Source organism: Pelodiscus sinensis, chromosome 32 (genome assembly GCF_049634645.1).
Source record: "Pelodiscus sinensis isolate JC-2024 chromosome 32, ASM4963464v1, whole genome shotgun sequence".
Classification (NCBI taxonomy): Eukaryota; Metazoa; Chordata; order Testudines; family Trionychidae; genus Pelodiscus; species Pelodiscus sinensis.
In genome coordinates, this window is record NC_134742.1 from 10,631,986 (window position 1) to 10,657,150 (window position 25,165).

The 25,165-nt window shown below is 52.1% G+C and overlaps 1 protein-coding gene and 1 long non-coding RNA gene across 7 annotated transcripts; one reads left to right on the forward strand and one right to left on the reverse strand.

The window, feature by feature from the left end:
* Positions 1 to 420: 420 nt before the first annotated feature.
* On the forward strand, positions 421 to 21,373 carry LOC102463864 (butyrophilin subfamily 1 member A1-like). Of its 6 annotated transcripts, none has more exons than XM_075914023.1 (9): positions 422 to 935; positions 4,851 to 4,958; positions 7,742 to 7,854; positions 10,248 to 10,595; positions 12,578 to 12,859; positions 13,869 to 13,970; positions 16,458 to 16,547; positions 18,151 to 18,177; positions 19,830 to 21,373. In XM_075914023.1, exons 2-9 carry the CDS (start codon positions 4,954 to 4,956, stop codon positions 20,348 to 20,350), a joined length of 1,488 nt encoding a protein of 495 aa, XP_075770138.1. In that variant the 5' UTR covers positions 422 to 935; positions 4,851 to 4,953; the 3' UTR covers positions 20,351 to 21,373. The 6 variants fall into 6 exon arrangements, with proteins under 6 accessions (XP_075770136.1, XP_075770138.1, XP_075770137.1 ...); XM_075914022.1 differs by having other exon boundaries at positions 422 to 871; XM_075914024.1 differs by having other exon boundaries at positions 422 to 737.
* LOC142823281 (uncharacterized) lies at positions 21,212 to 23,802 on the reverse strand. Its single transcript, XR_012898554.1, has 3 exons — positions 23,696 to 23,802; positions 22,473 to 22,637; positions 21,212 to 21,345 (listed from the first exon to the last, which is right to left on the reverse strand). It is a non-coding gene; the product is annotated as an uncharacterized LOC142823281 (long non-coding RNA).
* Positions 23,803 to 25,165: the final 1,363 nt, after the last annotated feature.

The following is a 25,165-nucleotide window of genomic DNA, read 5'->3' on the forward strand; positions in this document are numbered from 1 at the left end:
TCCGTGTTCCCTGTAAGCCGAGTCTTGGTCTAAGCTTGGCTAGTCACTCAGGAGAGACTGAAATGACACCAGCCTAGTAGCAGAGTGCCCACTGCTAGGTTTGTGTTTCTATGGGTGGTGCACATCCTCCCATGCCTGGGTGCATGTAACAAAATTTATCCCACACCGAGATGGAAACAGTTAGCGGGAACCTTGGTTGGCTTAGCCCTAGTGGGGCAGGAGAAGGGAGGCAGAGAATGCAAACCTGGATTAAAGCCACTTGCCCGGCTCTCTTCCTGGCCCAAATGTAGGGAACGGCAGACAGCCCATGGAAGTCAGAGGATGTTTCTGGCTTCCTGCTCGCTGTTGCCTAGCAACGAGAAGAAAAGGAGGCGGGAGGAGGGCTTGGAGGAAAACCGTTATAAACTATGCCGATGGGAAAGCCAGCCAAAAACTATCCCACAGTGCTGAGCGCCACACTCTGCTTTCTCCAGGCTGTGTGAAAAGCCGAGCGCCCAGGCCCGGAGACGCCTCCTGTTTTTTCCTGCCAAAAGGACAGATCCTATACCGCTGGCCCCATGGAATAATAATCACCTTCTGCATTGCTGCCTCACCAGCGCTGGCTGCAGAAAGGGGCGGGCGATCAGAAATCCGTCGCGTCCGAAAGCTGTGTGAGCCCAGAGAGATGCACCAAGAGCCTGGAGAAAACTACCCAGAGCTGGAAAGATTGTATTAAAATAGCAGCTCCTGGCCTGGCTGTAAGTGGAAGGTGGAGGGGGGGGACCCTGTCCCCCAAGGTCCTGGCATATGAAGAGTGTCTTCCAGATCCAGGAGGTTGGAGAAGCCGTTTACGTTGGTTTTAAATGGAGCCGTGGATCTGTACTGCAATTCGGTGTGTGAGTCTGGTTTATCTTGAGGGCACAGCTGCCTGGAGGGATCTGAATGCAGGATTCTCGGTGGGTTGGGACCAAGGTTCCCTCTATCCCGCCCCCCCCCAATCCCGAGTGGAATGAATTTTCTTCTGTGCACCAGTGTGCAGGGGACTTACGACCCAGAGGGGGGCATGTGACATGGAGGGACTGAGACACACAGTACCTTCAGAGGGGTGCACATATCTAACTTAATGAGCTGGGAGTGGGGCCAAGAGGCTCTTAGTGGGGGTAGCTGAGGTCAGGCCTGCGAGAAAGAGTCGGGGTGGAAGAATTAGGGATGTTAAATACAAGTTAATTAACTAATCGTCTAGTCGATGGATTTTCCGTCGAGTAGTCGATAAGCAGGGGAGCCACAGTGGGGTTCGCTCCCCACTGCAGGAACTAACTCCGCTGCGGCTCTGCCTTTTAAATATTGAGAGCCCTGGAGAGATTCAAATAACATCCAGCTGATGAGCAGAGCGCCGACAGCTAGCAGCTTGTATGTGGGTGCACATCCCCACATGCCTTGCTGCACGCAACAAAATTCATTCTGCACATGGATGAACAAGCTTAGAGGGAACCCAAGCGTGCACCAGGTCCCTCCCCCACTGCGCTTCTGATCTTAAAGCGGCAGGCTCTTGATATAGTTAAAAAGCAGAGGCACAGTGTCTGGGACTGGATGCGAGCCGGGAATCAGCTGATCCCACCCGCCCCCCTGGTGCGCTTTAGCTTTTTAAATGTATTAAGAGCCCACAGGTCCCCGCTACTCCCCTGGTCCCTGCCGAGACCCAGTACTGGCCTGCTCCCCCCTTGCTGCCTCTGATAGAAGCAGTGGTGGGGGGAAGCGATTAGTCGAAGGACTAGTTGGCTAGTTGTTTACATCCCTAGCAGGAATATGAGGGCTCCAGCTGGCGGTTGGGGTGCAGGTTCTAGGCTGGGGCTGGACTTGAGGAGCTCAGGGTTGGGACAGAAGGATTGGGGTGCAAGTGCTCTGGCTGGGGGTGCTGGCTCTGGGGGGGCAGGGAATGAGGGTCTTGGGTGTGGGGGGGTTCAGGTACTGGGCTGGAAGTTGGGGTGCAAGAGGTACAGGCGCTGGCTGGGGGTTGGGGTGCGGGAAGCGGTACAAGTGCTGGGCTGGGGGTTGGGTGCAGGAAGGGGTACAGGCGCTGGCTGGGGGTTGGGGTGCAGGAAGGGGTACAAGTGCTGGTCTGGGGGTTGGGTGCAGGAAGGGATACAAGTGCTGGGCTGGGGGTTGGGTGCAGGAAGGGGCACAGGCGCTGGCTGGGGGTTGGGGTGCGGGAAGGGGTACAGGCGCTGGGCTGGGGGTTGGGTGCAGGAAGGGGTACAGGCGCTGGGCTGGGGGTTGGGTGCAGGAAGGGGTACAGGCGCTGGGCTGGGGGTTGGGTGCAGGAAGGAGTACAGGTGCGGGGTTGGGTGCAGGAAGGGGTACAGGCGCTGGCTGGGGGTTGGGGTGCAGGAAGGGATACAAGTGCTGGGCTGGGGGTTGGGTGCAGGAAGGGGTACAGGCGCTGGCTGGGGGTTGGGGTACGGGAAGGGGTACAGGCTCTGGGCTGGGGGTTGGGTGCAGGAGGGGGTACAGGCGCTGGGCTGGGGGTTGGGGTGCAGGAAGGGGTACAGGCGCTGGGCTGGGGGTTGGGTGCAGGAAGGGGTACAGGCGCTGGGCTGGGGGTTGGGTGCAGGAAGGGGTACAGGCGCTGGGGCTATGAGTTGCATGCAGAAAGGGGCACAGATGCTGGTTGGGGGGTGTTCTTTGGGGTGCAGGAGGGGGCTCAGGGCTGGAGGGAGCCTCAAGATGGGGCAGAGACATGGGGCTCAGGCTTACTTGGGTGCCTCCCTGCTGGGAAGAGTAAAGAGGGGCCCCTTTCCTCCAGCTGTGGCAGCTCTGTGGTGGGGCTGGCAGGGAGGGACTCCTTTCCGTCAGGCCCCAAAGGGGATCCCCAGCACCCCACCCCATTTTCACGGGGTCGCCAGGGCTCTCTCAGACTTGCTGGGGCCTGGGACCAACGCCCGATGGCTTCAGCTCTAGGTGGTGGGGCTCGGGCTTTGCCTTGGCCCCGCCCCACACACACACATGGCGGGCTTTGGCCTCAGTCCCCCATCCTGGGGGTTGTGTTGTCATTTTCGTTGTCAGTGGGGTGCAGAGATGTTTGAGAACCGCGGAGCCAGCATCTGCAAAATGCCAATCTCCCGTCTCTGGGCCCAAGGGCTGTTTTCCAAGGAGCTTTGCTCCTATTCAAGCCCCAAGGCCTGGCTCCCCTAAGGGATTTAGGGGCCGCAGCCCTCAGAGCTGGCGTGCATCCCGCTTGGGCCCCCAGTGGAATACAGCGTCACAAGGGACTATGGGCCTGGTGTCATGCCGAGGGCACGTGGGTAAGGGAGGTGCCATGTGAATCCGAAATAGCTAGAGAATCGTAATTGCCATCAGGCATGGTAGACACGCTGAAACGTGGCCCCACTTCTTCACCTTGCCCCCTTCCCTGAGGCCCCGCCCTCATGCTGCCTCTTCCCCCAAAATCTTACCCCCTCACCGCCTCTTCATTCCCCCCGCCTCCACATCCCACCTCCATCAACAATGTTCCCACCAATTTTTCTCCCTCCCGGTGCAGAATAAATTTTGTTCTGTGCACCAAGGCATGTGTGGATGTGCACCACCCATAGAAACAGGCTGCTGGCTGATCAGCTGGGTGGCATTCGACTCTCTCCTGGGTGTCTGCCCAAGCGCTCAGCTTACAGCAGGGGTGGACAATCATTTTTTTGGGAGGGGGGCACTTCAAGATTTGGTAAGTGGTCAAGTTCATTGTCTGTGTGTGTGTGTGGGGGGGGTGCAGGATCTAGGGTGGAGATTGGGTGCAGAAGGGCATACGGGGTAAGGGACGGGGTGCAGGAGATGGTGTGAGGTCTGAGAGGGAGTTTGGGTGAAGGAGGGGGTTGTGACCTGGGTCAGGGGATTGGGGTGTAGGGTCAGGGAGGGGGTGTGGGTGCAGGAGAAGATTCTGGCCTGGGATAGGGGTGAAGGAGGGGGGGGGTCTGGGAGGGAGTTGTCACTTGGGGCAGAGGGTTTGGATCTGAGGGGGGGGGGAGTTGGGGTGCCAGAGGCAGGGGCTGGCTGGGAGGAGTTTACCAAACTGGCTCCTACCAGGCAGCACCAGCCTGCTTGAAAAATCCCTCCACGTGGCTCTCAACTCCGGCTGCCTCAGTCGCGCAGGCCAATCTCTCAGCTCCGATTGGCTGGCTGTTTCCAGCCAATACGCGTTGAGAGATGGGCTGAGGTCAGTTCTTAGTGGCTGGTTGTTTCTGGCCAATAGGAGCTGAGGATTGGGCTGGGGGCGGGGAGATCGCATGACGCCTCCCCCTTCCTGCAGAGCAGAGAGTGTGTGTGACACGCAGCAGCTGCGTGTGCCTGAGGCTCCCGGCAGGGGGCGTCTGCGGGCCGAATCCTGTGGCGTGGCGGGCCGGATCCGGCCCCCGGGCCGCATTTTGCCCAGCCCTGGCTTGCAGGGAACCCTGCCTGTCACTCATCCTATGGCCACTAAAATGTGGGGGGGGAGGATGGCTAAAAGTGAGGGAGGGCATGGCCACAGTGCCCCTGATTTCACTGAGGGCATGGCCGGGGGGGACTTGCTTGTTTGTCCCTGAGTCCCATTTCAGATCATCCAGTTGGTGGAAATCTTGATAACAACATAGAGGGTCAAGTTGCATATCCCTTGAGAGCCCTTTTCTCCCGCAAACCCCACAGTCCCAAATGTGGGCCTAGAACAAGGATGTGGCTATAGATTCAGGGGGGGGGGGGGGGAGTTTTAGAGTTTTGGGGGAGTTTTTTTTGGATCATGAAACTTTTAACACAGGGGTTTCCGCGCATTAAACAAGAAATCTCGGGTAGTTAGCCAGGACAGGCTGGACTAAAAAACACTGATTTCTTTCCATGGCCTCTTCCCGTAGGACACCAGGATTAGATAATCCATAGCAGGGCCAGGTCTGGCTTGCTGAGCCTGGTTCACCCTGCGCACACGCATCTCCAAACAAGGCCGGCGGCTGGCCAAACATGCGGTGAGCATCTGGGGCTTTGCATGTGGGCAGCTGATTTGCAGAAGCAGGGTTGGTTGGGGAGTGCAAACTGTTTCTCGCATAATTGCCGGGATCGGTCCATCTCCCAAGGTACCACACGAGAAGGGAGAGGTGGAGGAGGGATGCTTTTAGCACAGTGGTGTGGGGGCTACCTGGGAGTGGGAGGGGAGAGAGCCACTGGTACAAGGAAAGGAGGCTGTGCACTCTCCATCCCTGGAGATCTTTAAGAGCAGGTTGAACAGACACCTGTCAGGGATGATCTAGCCCAGTGTTTCTCAACCAGTGGTATGAGGACCCTTAGGGGTACTCGAGAGAAGTCCTGGGGGGGGGGGAGGGATAGTCAACACAAGTGAAATTTGGAGAAAACTGAATTTTTGTTGTAAGTTTTCCAGCGCTTTCTTATTTTTGTATTTTTTACACCCAAAAGTTTCATCGCCCGCCCGGCTACGATTAAGTTGTTTAAACAAATGTGTTGCAATGGTAGAAAAAAAAAGTGCGTGTCTGAAAACAGCAGGTACTGGGGGTAATTATAATTTTTTTTAGAAGGGGAACTTAGTAAAAAAAGGTTGAGAAACACCGATCTAGATGGTGCTTGGTACTTCCATGAGGGGGGCAGGCCCTAGTGCCCCTGATTTCAATGGGGTCACCTGTTAGGGCATAACCAGAGGGATTTGTTTGTTCCTCCCTGAGTCCCCGTTTCAGCTCATCGAGTTGGTGGAAATCTTGATAACAAAATAGAGGGTCAAGTTGCATATCCCTTGAGAGCCCTTTTCTTTCCTGCAAACCCCACGGTCCCAAACGTGACGGGCCTAGAACAAGGATGTGGCTATAGATTCGGGGGAAAAAGGTGTTAGAGTTTTGGGGGAGGTTTTTTTGGATCGTGAAACTTTTAACACGGGGCGCCGTGCATTAAAGAAGAAATGGGAGTGCCCTGCCCCCAAGCTGAACAAACACCCTCAGCTGGGATCCGGAGCCCCTGGGCTAAAGCGATGAGGCTGGCCTGGCCCAGCTATTTTGGGTGAGGTGGTGCATGGGCCCAGTCCAGTAAGCGGGCTCAGAACCCACTTAAGGGCATGGGTACCGCGCATGAGCTAGGCAGAGGAATATGTTTTCCATGGGCAGTGCAAAATGGAGTCTGGGGGAGGCTAAACCTCCCTAAACTTCTACTAATATTCCCCACCGTGGCCCCGGGGCCAGGCTGTGGCAGGGCTCTGAGCTCTTGCAGGCGGCTAGGGCTCAGGGTGCAGGGTTCCCTGTAATTTTGTTCATATGTGTGCGGAATAAATTTTGTTACATGCACCAAGGTATGTGTCAATGTGCACCACCAACACACATACAAGCTGCCAGCTGTGGGAGCTCTGCTCATCAGCCAGGCGGTGTTTGAATCTCTCCTGGGTGGCTGCCCACATTCTCAGTGTGCGGGGAACACTGTAGGGGTGGGTTGGGGGTTGGGGGGGGCTGAGCAAGGGGTGGATGGGCCAGGATGGTTCAGGAAGGTCAGCTGGGGTGCCAGGCAACTTGGGGAGGCGGGTGCAGCTGAGAGCAACTTCATCTGATCCCTGGCCACAGTTGGGGACTCCTCTAACCCCCGTGGGAGAGCAGGAGAGGTGGAGAGTAGGAGCCTCGGGTGGAAGAGGCAGGAAAGGGGTCTAGCCCTTCAGTGAAATGGAAACTTTACACACTGCTCATGTGGTTTCCCCTCAATTGCACTGGGGCGTTAGCAGCCAGAAAACGACACAGAGGCAGCGGTGCGCACAGAGGTAGAAACATAGATATTTAGGGAACCTTTCCTGCAAAAAAATTAGGTGCCCACAGATTTGGTCTGAACCGGAGCGGTGAATACTAATGTAACGCTGACAGGAGGAACCAAACCGGGGACCTCTGGAACTTAGTGCACAAGCCTCTTGTGCAGGCTGCTGATGCTCAACTAAGGGCTGTAAATAGGATTGCCAGACGCGTTCACAAAAAATCCTGAACATGTCAGGGAAAAAAATTGACTGAGGGAAAAAAAAAAACGGGACCAAAGTTGTTGAGAAAAAAAACGGGGGGTTCTGCACCTTTAAATCCACACGCTCACCCTGCCCCTGCCAGACGTTTTTATATTTCCGGTATTTTCTGGTTTTTTTACCAGACAGTCCGGGAGAAAACTGGACACCTGGCAACCCTAGCTGTAAAACCAACTCATTCTCTCTGGGCCTACATTGCAGGGTTATTTTGAAATAACAAAGAGTGCATCTACACAGCAAGCCATTATTTCAAAATAATGTCAAAATGGCAAACTTCTTACTCTGGCTTCTGTAACCCTCATTTCATGAGGAGCCAGGGAATTCGGAGGAAGAGTGCTCTCCTTTGACTACCTGCTGTGGAGACAGCGCTAAAAGCTGCAATTGACATAGCTGAAGTTGCGTAGCTTAATCTGCCTTTTGCCCTGCAGTGTAAACGCGCCCTCTGTAAGTGGTCTTGGCGTCACCCCATGGGACAGGACACCATTCCCAGCAGCACCTGATTCTGGGATGTAGATGCCTAAAAGGGCACTTAGCGACCTAAATCCCTTTGTCAGTCTAGCACTCTCTGCCTCAGTTCCCCAAGTGTAAAATGAGACTAATGGTGGCAGTAGTGGGAATCGACACTTTAATGACCATAAGATGCTAAGATTCTGTGGAGATGATATGTCCTGATGCAGAGTCTTTCCATTGAGTTTATTGAGCGTTGGATGCAGACTCAGAATCTCCACTCATTTTATTTCTCCTTTTGTGCCTCTTCAGTTATCACGAAGAGGCAAGACGCTGCCTTTTTCTCCGGCTCCCAAGTGTTGCAGCCTCTTCCCTTCCTGGTTGCATCTTCCTCATCCTTCTCCCGGCTCTCGGAGTGGACTCAGGTAGAAATTCCATTGCCTCCCCACACCCTAAGCGGATTTGTATGTGATTTAGAAAATGCATCTATTTTACTGTTTGAGGGTAAATACTGACACTTACGCTAGAAAGAAAAAGAAAGAAAGAAAGAAAGAAAGAAAGAAAGAAAGAAAGAAAGAAAGAAAGAAAGAAAGAAAGAAAGAAAGAAAGAAAACTCAGGCTATGTCTAGACTGCACTTCTTTTCCGGAATACCTTCGATAGCCCGGAAAAGCAATGCCACGTCCAAGGAACACGTTCTCTTTATCAGAATTTTTTTTGAAAAAGCAGACGTGTTCTTTCATCGTCCCTGTAAACCTTGTTTTATGAGGAAGAAGGGATGTGTTGAAAGAGGACTTTTTTCCAAAATTTGGTGCCGTGTAAACTCGCCACATTTCAGAAAAACCTCTTTCGACAGTAAAGCAGAAAAATATGTGCAATTTGCGTGCCACAAATTGGGTATCTTTTTCTGATTTAACTCTGCAGTCTAGACATAGCCTCAGAAAGTAGGAGAAAGAAAGAAAGAAAGAAAGAAAGAAAGAAAGAAAGAAAGAAAGAAAGAAAGAAAGAAAGTTTATACTAATCCCCTACTCACCCACATAACTTCAAATAATAATAACTTAAGAATTGTTCTGACATACAATAAAATTACCCTGTGCCCATCATGATACTTTGCCTGACCCACGTCTCCTGAATGAAAGCTAAGCATGTAGCAAAGTGCTTTCCAAAAACAAGGCCTCTGTGGTCATATAAAAGAGGAGCTACCTTAAATCTCCATTCTCTGGCTTTCTAAGGAACAATTTTTTGAGCTGTTGCAGGGATACTGTCCCTGGTCTTTGTTTGCCAGAGGCTGGGGTTAGACAACGGGATGGTTCACATGAGTCTCCCCTGTTCTGTTCATTCCCACTGGAGCACCTGGCACTGGCCACTGCAGCAAGACAAGACACTGGGCTAGATAGGCCATTGGTCTGACTCATTCTTCTGCCGTACCTAGGAGTCATGGATCTGGCGTCTATCGTGTGGTTCACACCTCGTGTGGGTCGCTGTCTCATGTAGTGGCACTTAGACCACTTACAGGGAGTGATCAGAACAAGGGAGCTACACGGCCTAAGCTCTGAGTTAGTTGGTTTTGTAGCTCAAGCTATAGAGGCTCCGATACTAAGTTCTTGAGGTCCTAGGTTCAAATCCACCCAGTGGTGGTTACACTATGTGCTGTCCAGGAGAGTTTAGTAGCTAAGTATAAGACAAGTAAGGCCAGATGGATCTGATACAGATAGATGGGGGAATATAAGGAAGCCTGTGAGACAGCAGTGGAAGAGAGGCTGTGTTCTGAACTCACCAGCAGCTAGCCATTGGGAAGATTTCTGTAGGCCTCATAACGGAGGAGGTTTGTGGCTGAAGCTAACAAGTTGGTGGTTTACTGAGAGCTTCTCCCAGGGAGGAGGCCATTACAAGGGAGAAAGCAAAAAAGGTGAAAATGTCACAAGGAGGAAGGGGGTGATGGCCAGTTAGAAATGAGTCAATCTCTTGACTTTGAAGGAGAACTTATAAGTTGCATGGGCGAGTCTCTGAGAAGGTCTTTGGAAGTGAAACAAAATAGAATCACAGAGACCAGGGGGAGGCCATTCCTGGCTAATTGCCATTGATGGACCTGACCTATCCTCCATGAATTTATCAAGCTTTTCTTGGAACCTGGTTAAAGTCCTGGCCTTCAGAACATCCCCTGGCAAGGAGTTCCACAGGTTGGCAGGGAGTTCCCGAGGTAAAAATGAGAAAGTCAACCATTTTCCAGTGCTTGTGTGGCTGTGACGCTTTTTTTTTTATACAATCAGACGATTGTATAAACAGGCAATTTTTAAGCAAGGTGAAACTTAGGACAAATCATCCAGTCACTTGCAAAGGTTGAGCCACTGGTCAAATGTCGTTTTGTCTCTGGAAACTAGCTACAGGTTGCACCTCTCTACTCCAGAACTCTCTGGTCCGGCAACCTCCATGGTCCGGCATGATTTTAGTAAACTGCATGTCCGTTTATTATGGGTGTGGCCAAGTTTCCAGTGGTCCCATAAAGTTTGTTTATAGCTGCCCGTCCTGGCTGTCAGGGTTCTGTGCTGGAATTTAGCTCCAATTCACCCCTAAACGTCCTATAACAGCCCAATAAGCAGTGGAAGTGTTGGCCATGCTGCTAGACAATACTGACCTCCTGTGGTCCGGAAAATTCTCTGGTTCAGCATCGGTCAGGTCCCGAGGATGCCGGGGGAGGTTCAACCTGTCCAAAGCTGACTTGGTCAAACAGAAGGAAAAAAGGCTTTCTTAAATCTTCTCATTTGTCCTTCGGTTTCAGCCCTCGAGATGATTTCTTTGGTCTTCTGGTTCATTTCACAGCCTGGTTTCAAGTGGTTGGCCCTGGCGTCCCTGTGGCTGCCATGGTGGGCGGGGAAATTATGCTTCCCTGTCACCTGTCCCCGCCGATGAGCGCCGCGAGCATGGAGGTGCTGTGGTACCGCACTCAGCACTCTCCGTTTGTGCACCTGTATCTGAACGGGACAGGCAACGCCCATGGCCAGATGCCAGAGTATCGTGGGAGGACGGAGCTCTCGAAGGCCGGGATGGCTAACGGAAGCGTCGCCTTGAGGCTACGTGGCATCCGCGCCTCCGATGAAGGACAGTACACGTGCTTTGTGCGGTCGAGTTCCTTTTACGCCGATGCCACGTTGGAATTGACAGTTGCAGGTTTGCATTTTTCTGGCTTTTCCCCACCGTCACTTCTATGTCAGTGCAAGACTACGGAACCTTCCAAAGGGGAGGGGCCCTGTCCTCTCTGTGGCTCCGCCTCTTCCTCTTCCCTTGAAGCCCCTCCCTCAGCCAAGCCAGAAGTTGGAGCCAAGCCCATGTCCCCAGACATCTCCATCTGCCCGGGAAGGGGGAGACCGAGAGCAGCCCCCCCCTCCCCGTCCCATGTCCCCACCCTCTCTGGGCATAACTTGTATCTTGGTTTTCACACCTCTAACTCACCAACATGGTGCGGAGTTTGAAAGAGCAACACATATTTATAGTTTAGTTTTTGCAGTTTGTCAGTCGGTCTGCAGTTTCATTTCAGCAGAATTTTACTGGTGTTAATTGGATTTCATCTCAAGCTGGAACCTTTACCCTTAGTGGATCTTTTGAAGAAAAAAAAACCCCCACCAGGGTTATATTTCTGATTAATCTAGCCCAATGGCTCCCAACCTTTTTGAGCATACGGACCCCTTTTCAATCTATTAAAATTTCATGGACCCTCCCCTCCCTGGGGCTATGTCTACACTACAGAGATTTTCTGGGATACTGGGTATCCCAGAAAAACTTTGCCGTGTCCGAGGAACGCGTCTGCTTTTCCGAATTTTTTTTCAAAAGAGCAGACGTGTTTTTTCAACATTCCTGTAAATCTGGTTTCATGAGGAAGAAGGGATGTGCCGAAAAAAGTTTTTTTCCCGACATTTGGCCGTGTAGACAGGCCAAATGTCAGAAGAGCCTCTTCCAACAAAAGAAGCAGAAAAAAGTACACCAATTGCAGTTCGCAATTGGCGTACCTTTTCCTGGAAGAACACCGCAGTGTAGACACAGCCTGGGGAAGAAAAACAAAAAGAAAAGTAAGGATCCGCTTCTTTTTTAAACTTGCCACAGACCCCCTGCAGTACCATCATGGACCACCAGGGGTCCACGGACCACAGGTTGGGAACCACTGATCTAGCCAATAAGAAAAGTTTCCAGCCTGCAGGTGTAAAGAAAGCCATGCGCTCCGTGAATTACATTTCTTTTTTTCCCCCTTTCTGGGATCACACGGATAGGAAGACAGAGCCCACACGCCAGCGTACACACTGCTGCTTTTCACAAGATAGCTTTTCACAAGAAATTCTTATAATTTCTTAAGTAACTATATCATCACATAATAAAAAATAAACATAAACATCCCCTTAACTCTGCCCCTAGATCCGCACACTGCCAAGAGTTAGTTACATATTTATATCATAACTATAACTAACAGCAATTTTTTAAACCATTGCATACAAAGACAACATCCAACAGAAATGTCGATTCCATGAGCCCCACTTGGGGTGAATCTGTCCACCTGCGCGAGGAGACTCATTCCCTGTGGCAGTGAAGAGACACTCTTAAGAAATGGACTTGAACCAAATCACACAGAAAGTCTGGGACTAAGCAGAGCACTGAACATGATCACTGGTGTCCCAGACTAGAGCTCTGACCACGAGACCATCCTCTTCCCTTTTGATATTTGCATTTTTTTTCTCTCTTTCTTTTCTTTCTCTTTTTTCCCTTGTTTCTCATTTTTCTTTTTTCTCTTTTGTCCTTTTCCCCTCTCTCTTTTTTCTCTCTCTCTCTCTTTCCGCTCTTTCTCTCTTTTCTTTTTTCTCTTTTTTTATCGCTTTCTCTTTTTTTTTCCTCCTACAGGGATGGGGGTGGGGCGGGTCCATGCCATTTTAATAGATTGAAAAGGGGTCCCTTATGCTCGAAACGTTTGGGAACCACTGCTCTAATCGTTCCTTTTGGCCCTAAAGTGCGTGCGCCTATGAGCTTGGGCGCTGTGATGCTGGGCGCAGATTGGCGAGATTGTTAACATTTTAGGCTTACATTTTCAAAAGTGCCTGTGAAAATCAGCCAGGCACGCTCACTGCTCTCAGACATGCATTGACATTATTGTGTATGCTGTTTTCTAGGTGTGGGCTCTTCCCCTTTCATCTCTGTTGAGGATCACCACTTAGGAGGGATCCGGGTGGTTTGTCGAACAGCAGGTTGGTACCCGGAGCCTGAGATGCTGTGGAAAGACCCTAGAGGGCAGCTTTTATCGCCACTCTCCGAAACAAAATCCAAAGGGGACAGCGGCCTGTTTGAAATACAAACTTCTATCATTGTAAAGAGGAACACGCACCAGAACTTGACATGTTGTGTACAGAGCCAGCGCCTCAACCAAGAAAAGGAAGCAACGATCCATATAGCAGGTCAGTAACTATCTAGTTCACTAAATGAAGGCTACCGAATGTTATAGTAAAAATGCCCCTATGCCAATGAATGTTACAATGAAATTAATAACCTGAAAAATGAAAATGTAGAAATAAATGTTTAAGGAAAGGCAGGTCAATGTATTCTGCAGATTTCTTATAATTTCTTAAGTAACTATATCATCACATAATAAAAAATAAATATAAACATCCCCTTAACTCTGCCCCTAGATCCACACACTGCCAAGAGTTAGTTACATATTTATATCATAACTATAACTTCAGCAATTTTTTAAACCATTGCATACAAAGACAACATCCAACAGAAATGTCGATTCCATGAGCTTCTTTGCAGTAAATAAATAAAGTTCTCTACAACCTACACAGTATGGGTTTGATTCTTAAAGAGGTTCTGCACTCATCATCTGATTCCACTCCCAGTAAAGCCATTGGAGGGTTTTACTACTGACTTCATCAGGAGATGAGTTAGAACAATGCTGGTTGCTTTTGAAAAGCTTAAGTTATGAGTCGAGTGCATTGAATACGGGGTGGGCGGGGTTGTGGTTCTGTAGTTGGAGGTTGGGAGTCTCGAACTCACCGCTTGCTGATGTTTTAAATAAAAATGTTCAGAAAAATGGGATTTTTGTGTCTTGGAATTTTTTGACATTTTATTGAAAATGGATTTGGAGGGAGGGGTCACAATCTCAGAGCTTGTGCAGAAAACTGAATTTCAAATAAAGGACCAAAACCAGAAAGCCAAATTCCTAGGAACCCAAAATTAAAATTAAATTCCATTCTCAATTGATCATGTTTGCTTTTTTCAGGTTACTGTCAAAAATATATAAAGAGAGGTAGAAAGCAGATGTCCCTGATGGGAGCAAAGTGGCAAAAATTCAACTTTCTATCCGGGAAAAGGTTTCGTGGAAATTTTCCAAGCAGCCCCAGAAAACAAATTTGAATGTTGTCTCTTCATACAAACTAATGAGAGCCTTGGGCATTTGTTTTTCAGATTCCTTTTTCCCAAGGGTCTCTCCTGAAGTGGTATGTCTGTATCTGCTCCTGTCAATTTTGTTCTTCTCTGTACTTGCTCTTTGTGTTCTTAAAAGAAAAGGTAAATAAATTAAAAAGGGGGAAATATGACATGCATTGAAAGAGATATTCATCTGACAATATGTTTTAGAAAGACAGAGGTACAGATCAGAAAGGGAGGCAGTAGACTGACAATGGTACTAAACCAAAGCTTCCTGAAGTTTGTGCGAATTGTTTGATTGTTGTCGGTGCCCTTTGGATCAGGTCACTGGATCAGACCACTTCAGATGTGCAGGCAAATTTAGTTCCTTCCATGTACAGATCTATCCTCCATGAATTTATCTAACTCTTTTTTGAACCCTGTTATAGTTTTGACCCTCACAACATCCTCTGGCAAGGAGTTCCACAGGTTGACTCTGTGTTGTGTGAAGAAATACTTCCTCTTGTTTGTTTTAAAGCTGGTATCTTTTTTCGGGGGTGGGGTTGGTTTTTATCCATTTCCTGATTCAAATAAACTGTTAGGGTAAAAAAGTCGGGGTTGAAACAATCCCATGTCCTTTTTCTGCACTTTATAAATTAAAAAAAAATGGCTTTTTCCTGTGCAGAAGGAAACTGTGTCAAAATTTAAGCTAGTGCTAGTAAACAACATTGGAAAAAAATCACGTAAAATGATCAACATCCATATTAAAATGGTTTAAAATGATCCAAGTGAAATGTTTTGATGGACAAAAAATGCATGTATTTATTTTTTATATTTTCTTTGGGGTTTTTTTTTGACCGTTTGGCTTCTTGTCCTTGTTCTAGACAAGGATTTTTTTTTTCAAAATCTCAACTTTTTTTTCTAGCTGGATTTTCAAAACTGCTTGGTTTTCACTGAAAACCTCTCACGAGGGCCTTGATTTTATTCCTGTTGGATTCAAAGGCAAAATTCCAATTGATTGGCACGGTGCAGAATCAGACTGTAGAAGCCAGATTTTCAAAGGCATTCAGGGTATGTCTACACTACCACCCTAGTTCGAACTAGGGTGGTAATGTAGACATACCCTCAGATGCCTAAACATGCAGAGAGGCACTAGAGGAGTTCCCGTGAGCTCCTAAACTAGCTAGGCCCAGTATAATCAATTAGAATTAGGCCCTTCATCTGCTTAGGTGCTGTTGAAAATCCCATGAATACCTCGCCATATCTCTAGGAGATGGTGGGGAGGGTGTGGGAACTCAAGTCAAGGTGTGTCGACTCCAGCGATGTAATTAACGTAGTGGGAGTTGCATATTTTAATTCAACCTTCCCCTTTAGTATAGACCTGGCCTCAGGTCGAATTTTTGCAGCATCCTCACTGTGGGAGGTCAAACTTTCCCGTCGACGTCCCTTATTCCTGACCTGGTGGAGTACTGGGATCAACTGAGGCATCATCAGTGTTCAATGTAGCGAGTCCTTACTAGACCCGCTAAATTGAACCCCGGGTGATCCATCTCTGGTGATCTTGGGGTAAATGAAGACAAGCCCTTTGTACAGGGGTGGGCAATAATTTTTTATTTGGGCCACTCTAAGATTTTTTAAAGTGGTCAAGGGCCGCACTCTTCCAGGACATTAATGGAATTCTGGGGTCTGGGATGGAGTTTGTTTTCATAAGGGAGCTTGGGGGAAGGGATTGGGGTACAGGAGGGAGAATGGGGTCTGGGAGGGAGTTTGGGCGAAGGAGGTGGTTGTGACCTAGGGCAGGGGACTGGGGTGCAGGGTTTTGGGATATGACCTAGAGTAGGAGGGGGTAGGAGGGGATTGTGATCTGGCCAGGGAGTTGGGGTGCCAGATTTGGGAGGGGGTATGTGTGCAGGAGGGGGCAGAGGATTTGGGTATATGCAGGGGGGCAGATGATTGGAGAAGGGGGGGTTGGGGTGCCAGAGGCAGGCTCAGACTGGGAGACGCTTACCTGCAGAAACCTGAAGCAGACTGTGTGTTATAGGCTGCTTGCTGCTCCAAATGGTTCTGCTCCGGGAAGGGGAGAGGGTCGAGGAGGGAGGGAGAAGGCTTCCCACGATGTCCATGCTCCCAGCAAAAATTCTCAGCTCCTATTGGCCAGAAACTGAGAGACTGGCCAATGGGAGCTAAGAGTTTTTGCTGGGGGGTGGGAACAGCATGAGAAGTCTCCCTCCTCCCTTCCCCAGCTGTCGGAAACAGAGAACAGCTGGCTTTTTAAAGTGTGAGCTGATCTCTGCCTGCAGGATCCGGCAAGGCGGCCGCGGGCCGGATCTGGTGGCGTGGCAGACCAGATCCAGCTCGCTGGCAGCCTCTTGCTCACTCCTGCCTTAGTAGGAGCAAAGCCCTTTTGAAACACTGGTCTCCATTATGGGTGTTGAGCCCTTTGGAAAAGCTGCCTCTTTTTTAAGCCTAGCAAACACATCTGTGGACAATGAGAAATGTCGCCTAAAAAGGTCGTCGGATATAGTTATCCGTGACCAAAGCCGGGTGTTTGCAACGCAGTGTAATCAGAGTAGTTCAGTATAAAAAAAAGTGACGAATGACTCGGGAGGTGGAAATGAGTAGACAGAATATACGGTCCTTGAAGCGCAGACGCATTTGAGAAACCAGCTCCTGTGATTAAACCACGTAACAGCGCCCTTGTGTTGATTTATTTTTCAGGGAAGCTTGTTCTGGAAATCGGTAAGTCTCATTCGCTTTTCCCACCAGTAAAGCGCTTTGCACAGAGTCGGAGTCGCAGGAAAGTATTTGCTGGCGTGAGGGTGAAGATGCTGGGCGGGGAAAATCCGGGGGAGAGGCCAGAAATGCGAACGCTGCTACGACAGGGGCTGATGCGCACGGGCTCCTAGGGGTTGTCTTCGCCGCGGGGTGAACTCAAACCCAGGGGAGTGAGCCGTCAGGGCACAAAACCAGACCAGAGTTACTGGGTCTCAGGGCCAGCCCACAACATTTTGGCACCTGAGGCGGGGAGCTCAATTGCAACCCCCGTGTCCCCTCGCTTGGGCCAGAACTTTGCAAGGTCTCAATTCTGCCGTCTTCCTGTTCTACTCCTCTCCTGGGATTGCTCTTCTGCTTACTGCTGCACGAGCAGCAGACACAATTTTCTACACTCTGGGTGTGTCTAGACTACATGCCTCCGTCGACAGAGGCATGTAGATTAGACAGATCGGCAGAGGGAAATGAAGCCGCGATTAAAATAATCGCAGCTTCATTTAAATTTAAATGGCTGCCCCGCTCTGCCGATCAGCTGTTTGTCGGCAGATCGGGGCAGTCTGGATGCGCCGCGTCGACAAAGAAGCCTTTCTTGATCGGCACAGTAAACCTGGTTTCACGAGGCATACCTGTGCCGATCAAGAAAGGCTTCTTTGTCGACGCGGCGCGTCCAGACTGCCCCGATCTGCCGACAAACAGCTGATCGGCAGAGCGGGGCAGCCATTTAAATTTAAATGAAGCCGCGATTATTTAAATCGCGGCTTCATTTCCCTCTGCCAATCTGTCTAATCTACATGCCTCCGTCGACGGAGACATGTAGTTTAGACGTACCCTCTGGGTCCTAGTTGAAACAAAAAACAGGACTATGCAGCACTTTAAAGACTAACAAGCTGGTTTATTAGGGGATGAGCTTTCGTGGGCCAGACCCACTTCCTCAGATCAAATAGTGGAAGAAAATTGTGTCATACTGGCACCCCATCACAGTCTGGCAGCCGCCTCAGTTCTCCTCATGGTAAGGCCAGTCCTGCTGGGTTCCCACGGGAACGGCAGTCCCGCTGGGGTGTCACTAGGGCTTCCACGCCCCACGATGCTTTGTGGCGTGGGAAGCTGAGCCCCTCTAGGGTTCTTTCCCCATGAACTGTGGGGGAAACGGGGAAGCAGGGCCAAAGCATTTGGAGGACAATGGGACCGCGAGTGAGTTAACCTGTGTGCCCCCAGCAGACAGCCTGAGGAAAACTACGGGCGATGGGTGACCCCATAGCTTGGGGAGGGAAGCCCTCCCACAGCCACCCCCAAGAACCCAGGCTTCCCCGGCCCCTGCCCACCCAGCCTGCCCCCTACGTCCTCCTCCTGCAATATGACCACTGGCTGTTGCATCCTTCCTGCCCCAGGGTAGTGCCCCATCCCCCCCCAGCCCGGAGTCCTCTGACAAACAGAGGCTTGGGACCCCATTCCTACCCATCCTGGCTAATAGCCATTGTATGGCCCGAACCTTCGTGAATCGATCTGTAGTCTTTTGGCTCCCTGTTAAAGTCTTGAGGAAACTCACCTCTGCTTCTGGGTTTGCTTTCAGGGTGGAGAAAGGCCCTGGCTCAAGCCGGTGAGTACGGACCCTTTCCCCCATCCGTTCGGAAGCCTGACAGCCCATGGGTGACTCGGGGAGGGAGCGTTCGGCCGGGGGTGGCCAGCGGGGGGGCGGGATGGAATGCCCTCGTGTCCTGTGAGCTGGGTCAATTCCGTCGCACCGTTTCTCGAACGCTAGGCAATGTTCCCCGGTCGACGCCGTGACAGACAGGCCCGGAACCCAGTCAGAATCCTCGAACGCTAGACTAGAAGGGACCTCGCGAGGTCAGGAAGTCCAGCCCCCCAGCCTTGTTAGGTTATGGCCTATTTCAGTCTCTGGCAACCTGTAGCTTGTGGGACACATGGGGGCCCATCGGGGTTCTCTCTGTGGCCTGCAGGACACTTTGTTTCCTGCTGCCCACGCACAGGGCTGCCCCGTTTTGTTGGTTTCCATCTGCATCGTTTTTTTAGGTCCTGGTGTTGCTAAAGTGATGCACACGTGAAGGGAGGGGGGCGTGCTGATTGCACAGAAAATTGACAGCGAGAGCCGTGCGCTCCTTCTGCGGCCAAGCCAAGGGGGAGGAAAGGGGGCAGCCCCCCTGAGGCCCAGTGATTCAAAAAGACCTGGGGCTCCCAGCTGCTGCCACCAAAGCAGAGGTGGCGGCCAGAGCATCTGGCCCTTTAAATCTCCGCTGGAGTGCCGTGCGACGGGCTCCGGGTGGCTCTTTCCCATCCTGCCTTTCTTCTGAAACGCTCTGGCACAATAGACACCGGGGCTGGGCTCCGGACACTGTCATTTCTGCCCACGGCAGATGTGTTCATTCCCCATCCTGTCAGATTCTCTGCGGCCATGTGTGCGGCCGCTGGTGGAGGGCTGGAGGCTCTCCAAGAAGTGACATGCCAGGAAGAGCATGTTTCAGTGGGGAAGTCCAGTCCTGGGGCAGCGGGGGACGCGAGGTGATTTCTATGTGGGAGGTAGCACTGCGAGGTAGGGGTGCGTGGAATCAATCAACAGCGAGTGGTGGGAATTCAGTTCCCATAAATCCATCGGGGCTCCCGAGGTGTTCCCTGTAAGCCACCCAGAAGAGAGTCCAGTGCTCCCCACTGATTAGCAGTGTACCCACCGCCGCCAGCAGGTGTTTGATTGGGTGGTGCCCATGTGTACATGCCTTGGTGCAGGGAACAAAATTTATTCTGCACACGAGTGGAGAAAATGACCTAGTGATACGAGTCTCTAGCTTAGCCCTGGGCGGAGGTGAGTTCAGAAAGGGAATGAGGATGAGTTTCAGGTCTGACCCATCCAGTCCTTTCATCCGTGCCCCATCTCTGCCAGAAGAGATTGTCCCTGCTTTTCATGGGTGGTGGGTGAATGCCCACCTGGGGAAGGCAAGACGAAGCCCCGCCTCTTCCACCCAAAGCCCCGCCCCTTCCTCCTGAGACCAGGCCCTTTCAACAACCCCAGCCCAGCCATGCCCCGCCCACCCCAGCTGCCTGCCATGCAGAGTGGTCTAAGCCCCTCCTGGGTGGCTGGGCAGAGTAGGCAGTTTTGGGAAGCCAATGCCTTTCCTTGCCTCCATTACCCGCTGCCCATGCTGCCTTGTGCTGAGAGCTTGGATCTGGGATGAAAGAACCCCCCCCGGGGCCGAGCCCGGCCTCTAAGAGGCCAATTCTCTCTCTCCCCCCATGCAGCGAAGGTGACTCTGGATGCAGAGACGGCGCATCCCGAACTCGTCGTGCACCAGGATCGGAAAAGTGTGAGGCTGGGCAGCGAGCGGCAAAATCTGCCTGACGTCCCCCAGCGGTTTGATACGTTTCGCTGTGTGCTGGGCCGGGAGGGATTCACCGCTGGGAGGCATTACTGGGAGGTGGAGGTGGGCCCCGGGGGGCGCTGGTGGGCCGTGGGGGTGGTCAAAGAATCGGTGGCAAGGAAGGGCTGGCACAAATGGACTTCTGCGACGGGGATCTGGGCGGTGCAGCACCGGGGGAGCTTTTTACAGGCCTACACCAACCCTGTGACGCGCCTGGCGGTGAACGGGAACCCCAGGAAAATCCGGATTTCTCTGGACTACGAAGGAGGGCAGGTGGCATTTTTCAATGCGGAGAAGAACACGCCCATCTTCTCTTTCCCCATGGCTTCTTTCCACGGGGAGAAACTCTTCCCCTTCTTCTGGGTTGGGGACACAGGCTCCGAGCTCACATTGTTCCCCTAAGAAACGTGGCGTCTCCTAGTCTTTTTTGGGCCACCCCGAAGCTGCATGAGATTCATACGAATGTCAAAGGATCTGTTCTTGCACCCGTTGGACCGATGGCAGCGTGCTGAGTTTTGCCCTGCGTCCTGAGTTTACATCATTTAACCCACTGGTCGGGGCATTCCAGGTCATGCTCCGTACTGATCCACCGAGGTTGGGAGATGGTTCTAGCCCCAGCTGTGGAGCTGAATGACTGTTAGTTCTAGTGGGTCCCCCTTTCTGGACCCTGGAGGGGCAAGGCTGGACCAGCAGTGATCACACAATAGGCTGTAGGGTTGGTCTGACATTTTCTGCCAAACCAGTGTTGCTGGGACACGCTGCTTCGCGGAGCCCGCAAACGTCCCAAGACCGTGTTTGGGAGGAGAGACTTTAGCTCAATCGCAAGCAGGATTCTGACGGAAAGTGCTGGCCAGCTCAGAGGGTTGGCTGCTGGGCAGTCCTTCACTTTGGAAGATCCACAACTCCAAGGCCACCCCACCCCATAGCCCCAAAACAGAGGAGTCATTTCAGATTTTTGGCAGTTCCAGAGGCTACCTAGGCACCTGAAAACTCTGGGGGGAGGGAGGGCAGATAAATTAGCTTCCCGGACCACTGGTGCTAATTCCCACTGGAAGAAAGCAAAACTTGATATGCAGACACCAGCTGAAGCCACAGTGGAAGGGTACGTGGAAGTTTAGAACCATCAGGAGATAATGCGAGACCATATCAAACGCCTTAATCTTACTGAAGTCAAGAGATACCACATCTACCAGTTCCCTGCATCCACGGGGCTTGGTATCCTGTTCAAAGAAAGCTATCCGGCTGGTTTGACATGATTTGCTCTTGATAAATTTGTGCTGGCTGTGATTTAGCACCTTAGTGTCTTCTAGGCGCCTGCAACTTGATTGCTGGGTTGTTTACAAGGAAACTCACTCCTGTTGATGTGATGACTGAACAACGCTGTCACCCTTCACGAACTACAAAGGAATAAAATGGCAGAGACTACATGTGCCCTGGCATTTTGACAGCCAGTACCAAGAAGTAACAACAAAAGCACAAGTGTGTGTGTGTGTGTGTGTGTGTGTGTGTGTGTGTGTGTGTGTGTGAGAGAGAGAGAATGCAAGTGTGTGTGTGTGTGAGAGAGAATGCAAGTGTGTGTGTGTGTGTGTGTGAGAGAGAGAGAGTGCAAATGTGTGTGTGTGTGTGAGAGAGAATGCAAGCGTCTGTGTGTGTGTGTGTGTGAGAGAGAGAATGCATGTGTGTGTGTGTGTGAGAGAGAATGCAAGTGTGTGTGTGTGTGTGAGAGAGAGAATGCATGTGTGTGTGAGAGAGCGAGAATGCAAATGTGTGTGTGAGAGAGAGAATGCATGTGTGTGTGTGTGTGAGAGAGAGAGAATGCATGTGTGTGTGTGTGTGTGAGAGAGAATGCAAGTGTGTGTGTGAGAGAGAATGCATGTGTGTGTGTGTGAGAGAGAGAGAATGCAAGTGTGTGTATGTGTGAGAGAGAGAGAATGCAAGTGTGTGTGTGTGAGAGAGAATGCAAGTGAGTGTGTGTGTGTGAGAGAGAGAATGCATGTGTGTGAGAGAGAATGCATGTGCGTGTGTGTGTGTGAGAGATAGAGAATGCAAGTGTGTGTGTGTGAGAGAGAGAGAATGCAAGTGTGTGTGTGTGTGTGAGAGAGATAGAGAATGCAAGTGTGTGTGTGTGTGTGTGAGAGAGAGAGAATGCAAGTGTGTGAGTGTGAGAGAGAGCAGGTGCCTATGTTGGGGGAGTGTGTGTGGGAGACTGGGTACCTGAGAGCAGGCCTGCAGAAGGGTGTGGGGAGGGGAGGGGGGCAAACGGGGCAGCTGTCCCAGGATCCGTGATTTAAAAAGGCTCCCTGGGGTTCCAGCTTCTGCTATTGCCTCTGCAGAGGGAGGCAGCATAGTTTTTCCGGAAAAGCACTGATGATTTTACATGAGATCGTCAGTGCTTTTCCGGAAATTCAAGGGGCCAGTGTAGACAGCTGGCAAGTTATTCCGGAAAAGCGGCTGACTTTCCAGAATAAGTGGCCAGTGTAGACACAGCCACAATGTTTTTATTTGGCTCCTGCTGTTGCTGCACCTGAGGTGGGTGGAGATTTTGACATCGCGAGAACATCTCTCAGAGGCCACGATTCACTTTTGCTCTTCCAGGCTACGCAGGAGGAGGCAGCAGGGATCCTGGGAGTCAGCGGGAGGCTGGATACATCTGGGCAGGTCCCAGGGGCCGGCAGACAGTGTTTGGTACCTGAATGAGCAGCAGGTTTCTTAACACCCCGGTCTGTACCCACGAGTCTCTGGTCACTCCCTGCCGGGAGGGCTGCCATATGAGCCCTGTCCTGGCCTTGCGCATTACTGGTCAGGCCCTCCCTTTGCTCCTCCACTCTTCATCCAGGCAGATCTCTGAGTTGGGGAAACCTCCCCCGAGAACCTGCCGCCTCCTCCGTGGAAGTGGTGGGAAAGGGGCTGCTGGGAACTCCTGGCCGTGTTAGCCCTCCGGGTCATAGAGGAATCCCCTAGTGCAGCATATCTCCCCCTGGGGGTCCCTGCCCAGACGGGGGTGGCAACGTGAGGGCTGGAGGGTCGCTCACGGGGGCACCGGACGTTTGGGCTTTCCCGGCTGTGGCCTCGTCTTCAGTCCCCAGGTCTCCATCCCGGTGGAGTTTGGAAATAAGAAGAAATGTCCCTGATCTCTCCTGCCCTTCTGAGCTGGGCGGCTGGAGGGGCAGCTGCTCTGTGCCACCCAACCTGGCCAGTAGCGGCGCAGACGCTGCTCTGTGGTCCCCCAGTGGAGAAGGCAGCCCTGGCAGCAGTAACACAGAGGGAAAGGTGGCAACAACTGCAGGAGGAGTAACGGTAGTTCGAATTAAGAGCGTTAATTCGAACGACCTAGTTCGTGCTGCATGTAGCCGTGGGCAGGTAGTTCGAGCTACCAGGCATTTAAAAATGGAGGTGCCCGGGGACATGCAAATGAAGCCTGGGATATTTAAATCCTGGGCTTCATTTGCAAGTTCGAATGATTGTATTAGCCACCCTAGTTTGAACTAGGGGGCTAGTGTAGCCATACCCTCTGGGAGCTGGGTGGTAGGGAGGTCTGAGTAGTCATCCAATCAGAGGGCCCACGTCACCTCTGACTCTCAGCGCTCTGCTTGCCTTAGCTCTGTGTGAGGCCTCCCACCGCCCCAACCCTCCAACACCCACACACCCTGCTTGGTGGGACGGGGGGCAGGGAAAGGGGGGAAGACGCAAGAGAACGCGAGACTGAGGGAGGAGGCAAAGGGGAACCAGACGGAGCAGGCTCCAAACCTCTTTGAGTCTCGGACCGTCTCACTGGACCTGACACGACCGGCCGCAGGGAAGGAGAAAACGCCGACGAGGCTCCTCCCGCCCCCGCCCATCAGTCCTAATTCTCCATCCGGCCCCCGCAGGGACCCTGGGACGGCACCACGCTGCTGCCCAGCCACGGGAAACTCTGAGCTGGCTCCATCCTGGCACCTCTGTCCTGAGTGGCTGTTGCCAGGGTCTCTTTGTGAGGTCATCGCTGTCCCCCAATAGGCTGCGGTCATGCAATAGGCCTTTGTGATGTCACCGCTACCCCCTACCGCCCACCCATCCTCTGCTAAGGTGGTGTCCTGGTCCTAGTCAGCCCCTCTGGATGTTTGAGGGGTTCCCCTGGAGCCCCACTGAACGGCAGCTGGGTCTGGAGCCGAGCGGGCTGGGCAGTAACGCCCCAGGGGCTGCTCCCTCGGCCCCTCCCAGCTTGTCAGTCCTTAGCAGAGGGTAAGGCCAGAGGGGCCCATTAGAGCATCAGATCTGCCCCCCTGCATGTCCCAGCCCCCGTATCTCCCCGTAGCTACGTTCTGAGCCCTGCACACACCGGACTGGCAGCTCGTTTGCACTGCAGGGCACCAAGCAACGGAGAATCCGTCACGGGTTTAGGCTGCTTGTGCCAACAGTGCATCAGGCTCCCTGGGAAATATTTGTGCCTCATTTCTCCAATGGGCTTGTTTGTTTGCCCCTTCCAGCCACGGGCCTTGTTCTGCCTTTTTCTGCAACAGGAACCAGCCCTTTGATCCCGAATGTTTGCTCTGCGGGGAGCCCTGAGACATGTCCCCCCTCAGCCTCCTTTGGCAGACGCTAAACCGAAGGTGTTTTTCCTCAGCCCTCAAAACAGGGGGCTCTCTGCTGCCCCAGCTCCTGTTTCCCAACATCTGTTTCCATGTGGCCCCAGAGGCAGCCGCGGCCTCCAGTCTCCGTATCCTGGATGCTGTGTCCCCTCCCGGCCCTGCTTACCCCTCTGCCCAGGTGCCTAGTGACGGCTGGAGCCACATTCCCCACAGCAGCGCCCTGTGGGTGCCCATTGAGCGTCTTGTCCTGCATGTCCCTGAAATCGTTCTCACGGTCCCTACCTGCTGGGGACAGCTCCCCACTCTGGGGGTGGGGCCTGTCTGCTCTGGGATGGGGCAGGGCCTTGCCTTTGGCTCAGGGAAAACTAGGAACCTTAAGCACCTTGCGAGGAGAAGTGAAATGGAGCAGCTTCTGCAACAATTGCAGCCACCAAGCACCCACAGACAGGGCCGCTGGGACCCTCCAATGCAGGTGCCAGCTCATGTAGCCTCTCCTTGTGCTTTGCATGTAACAAAAGGGGAACCAGGCAGTGGCCCACCCTACAGGCATTGCCAGGCTGTGCTCAAGGGCCTTGCCTTTGACCCCAGAGGGCCCCCCAAGGGAAGCCAGTCTTGCTAGAGCAGACCTGGGAAAAATCCGACCTGCAGG

Bases quoted from the DNA above. Each gene is read 5' to 3' on its own strand.
- LOC102463864 (XM_075914021.1), top strand. From the start codon at position 843: ATGGAGCCGTGGATCTGTACTGCAATTCG. The intron at 16,548-18,150 runs GTAAGTCTCATT...GTTTGCTTTCAG, and splicing joins GAAGCTTGTTCTGGAAATCG to GGTGGAGAAAGGCCCTGGCT. The intron at 18,178-19,829 runs GTGAGTACGGAC...CCCCCCATGCAG, and splicing joins AAAGGCCCTGGCTCAAGCCG to CGAAGGTGACTCTGGATGCA.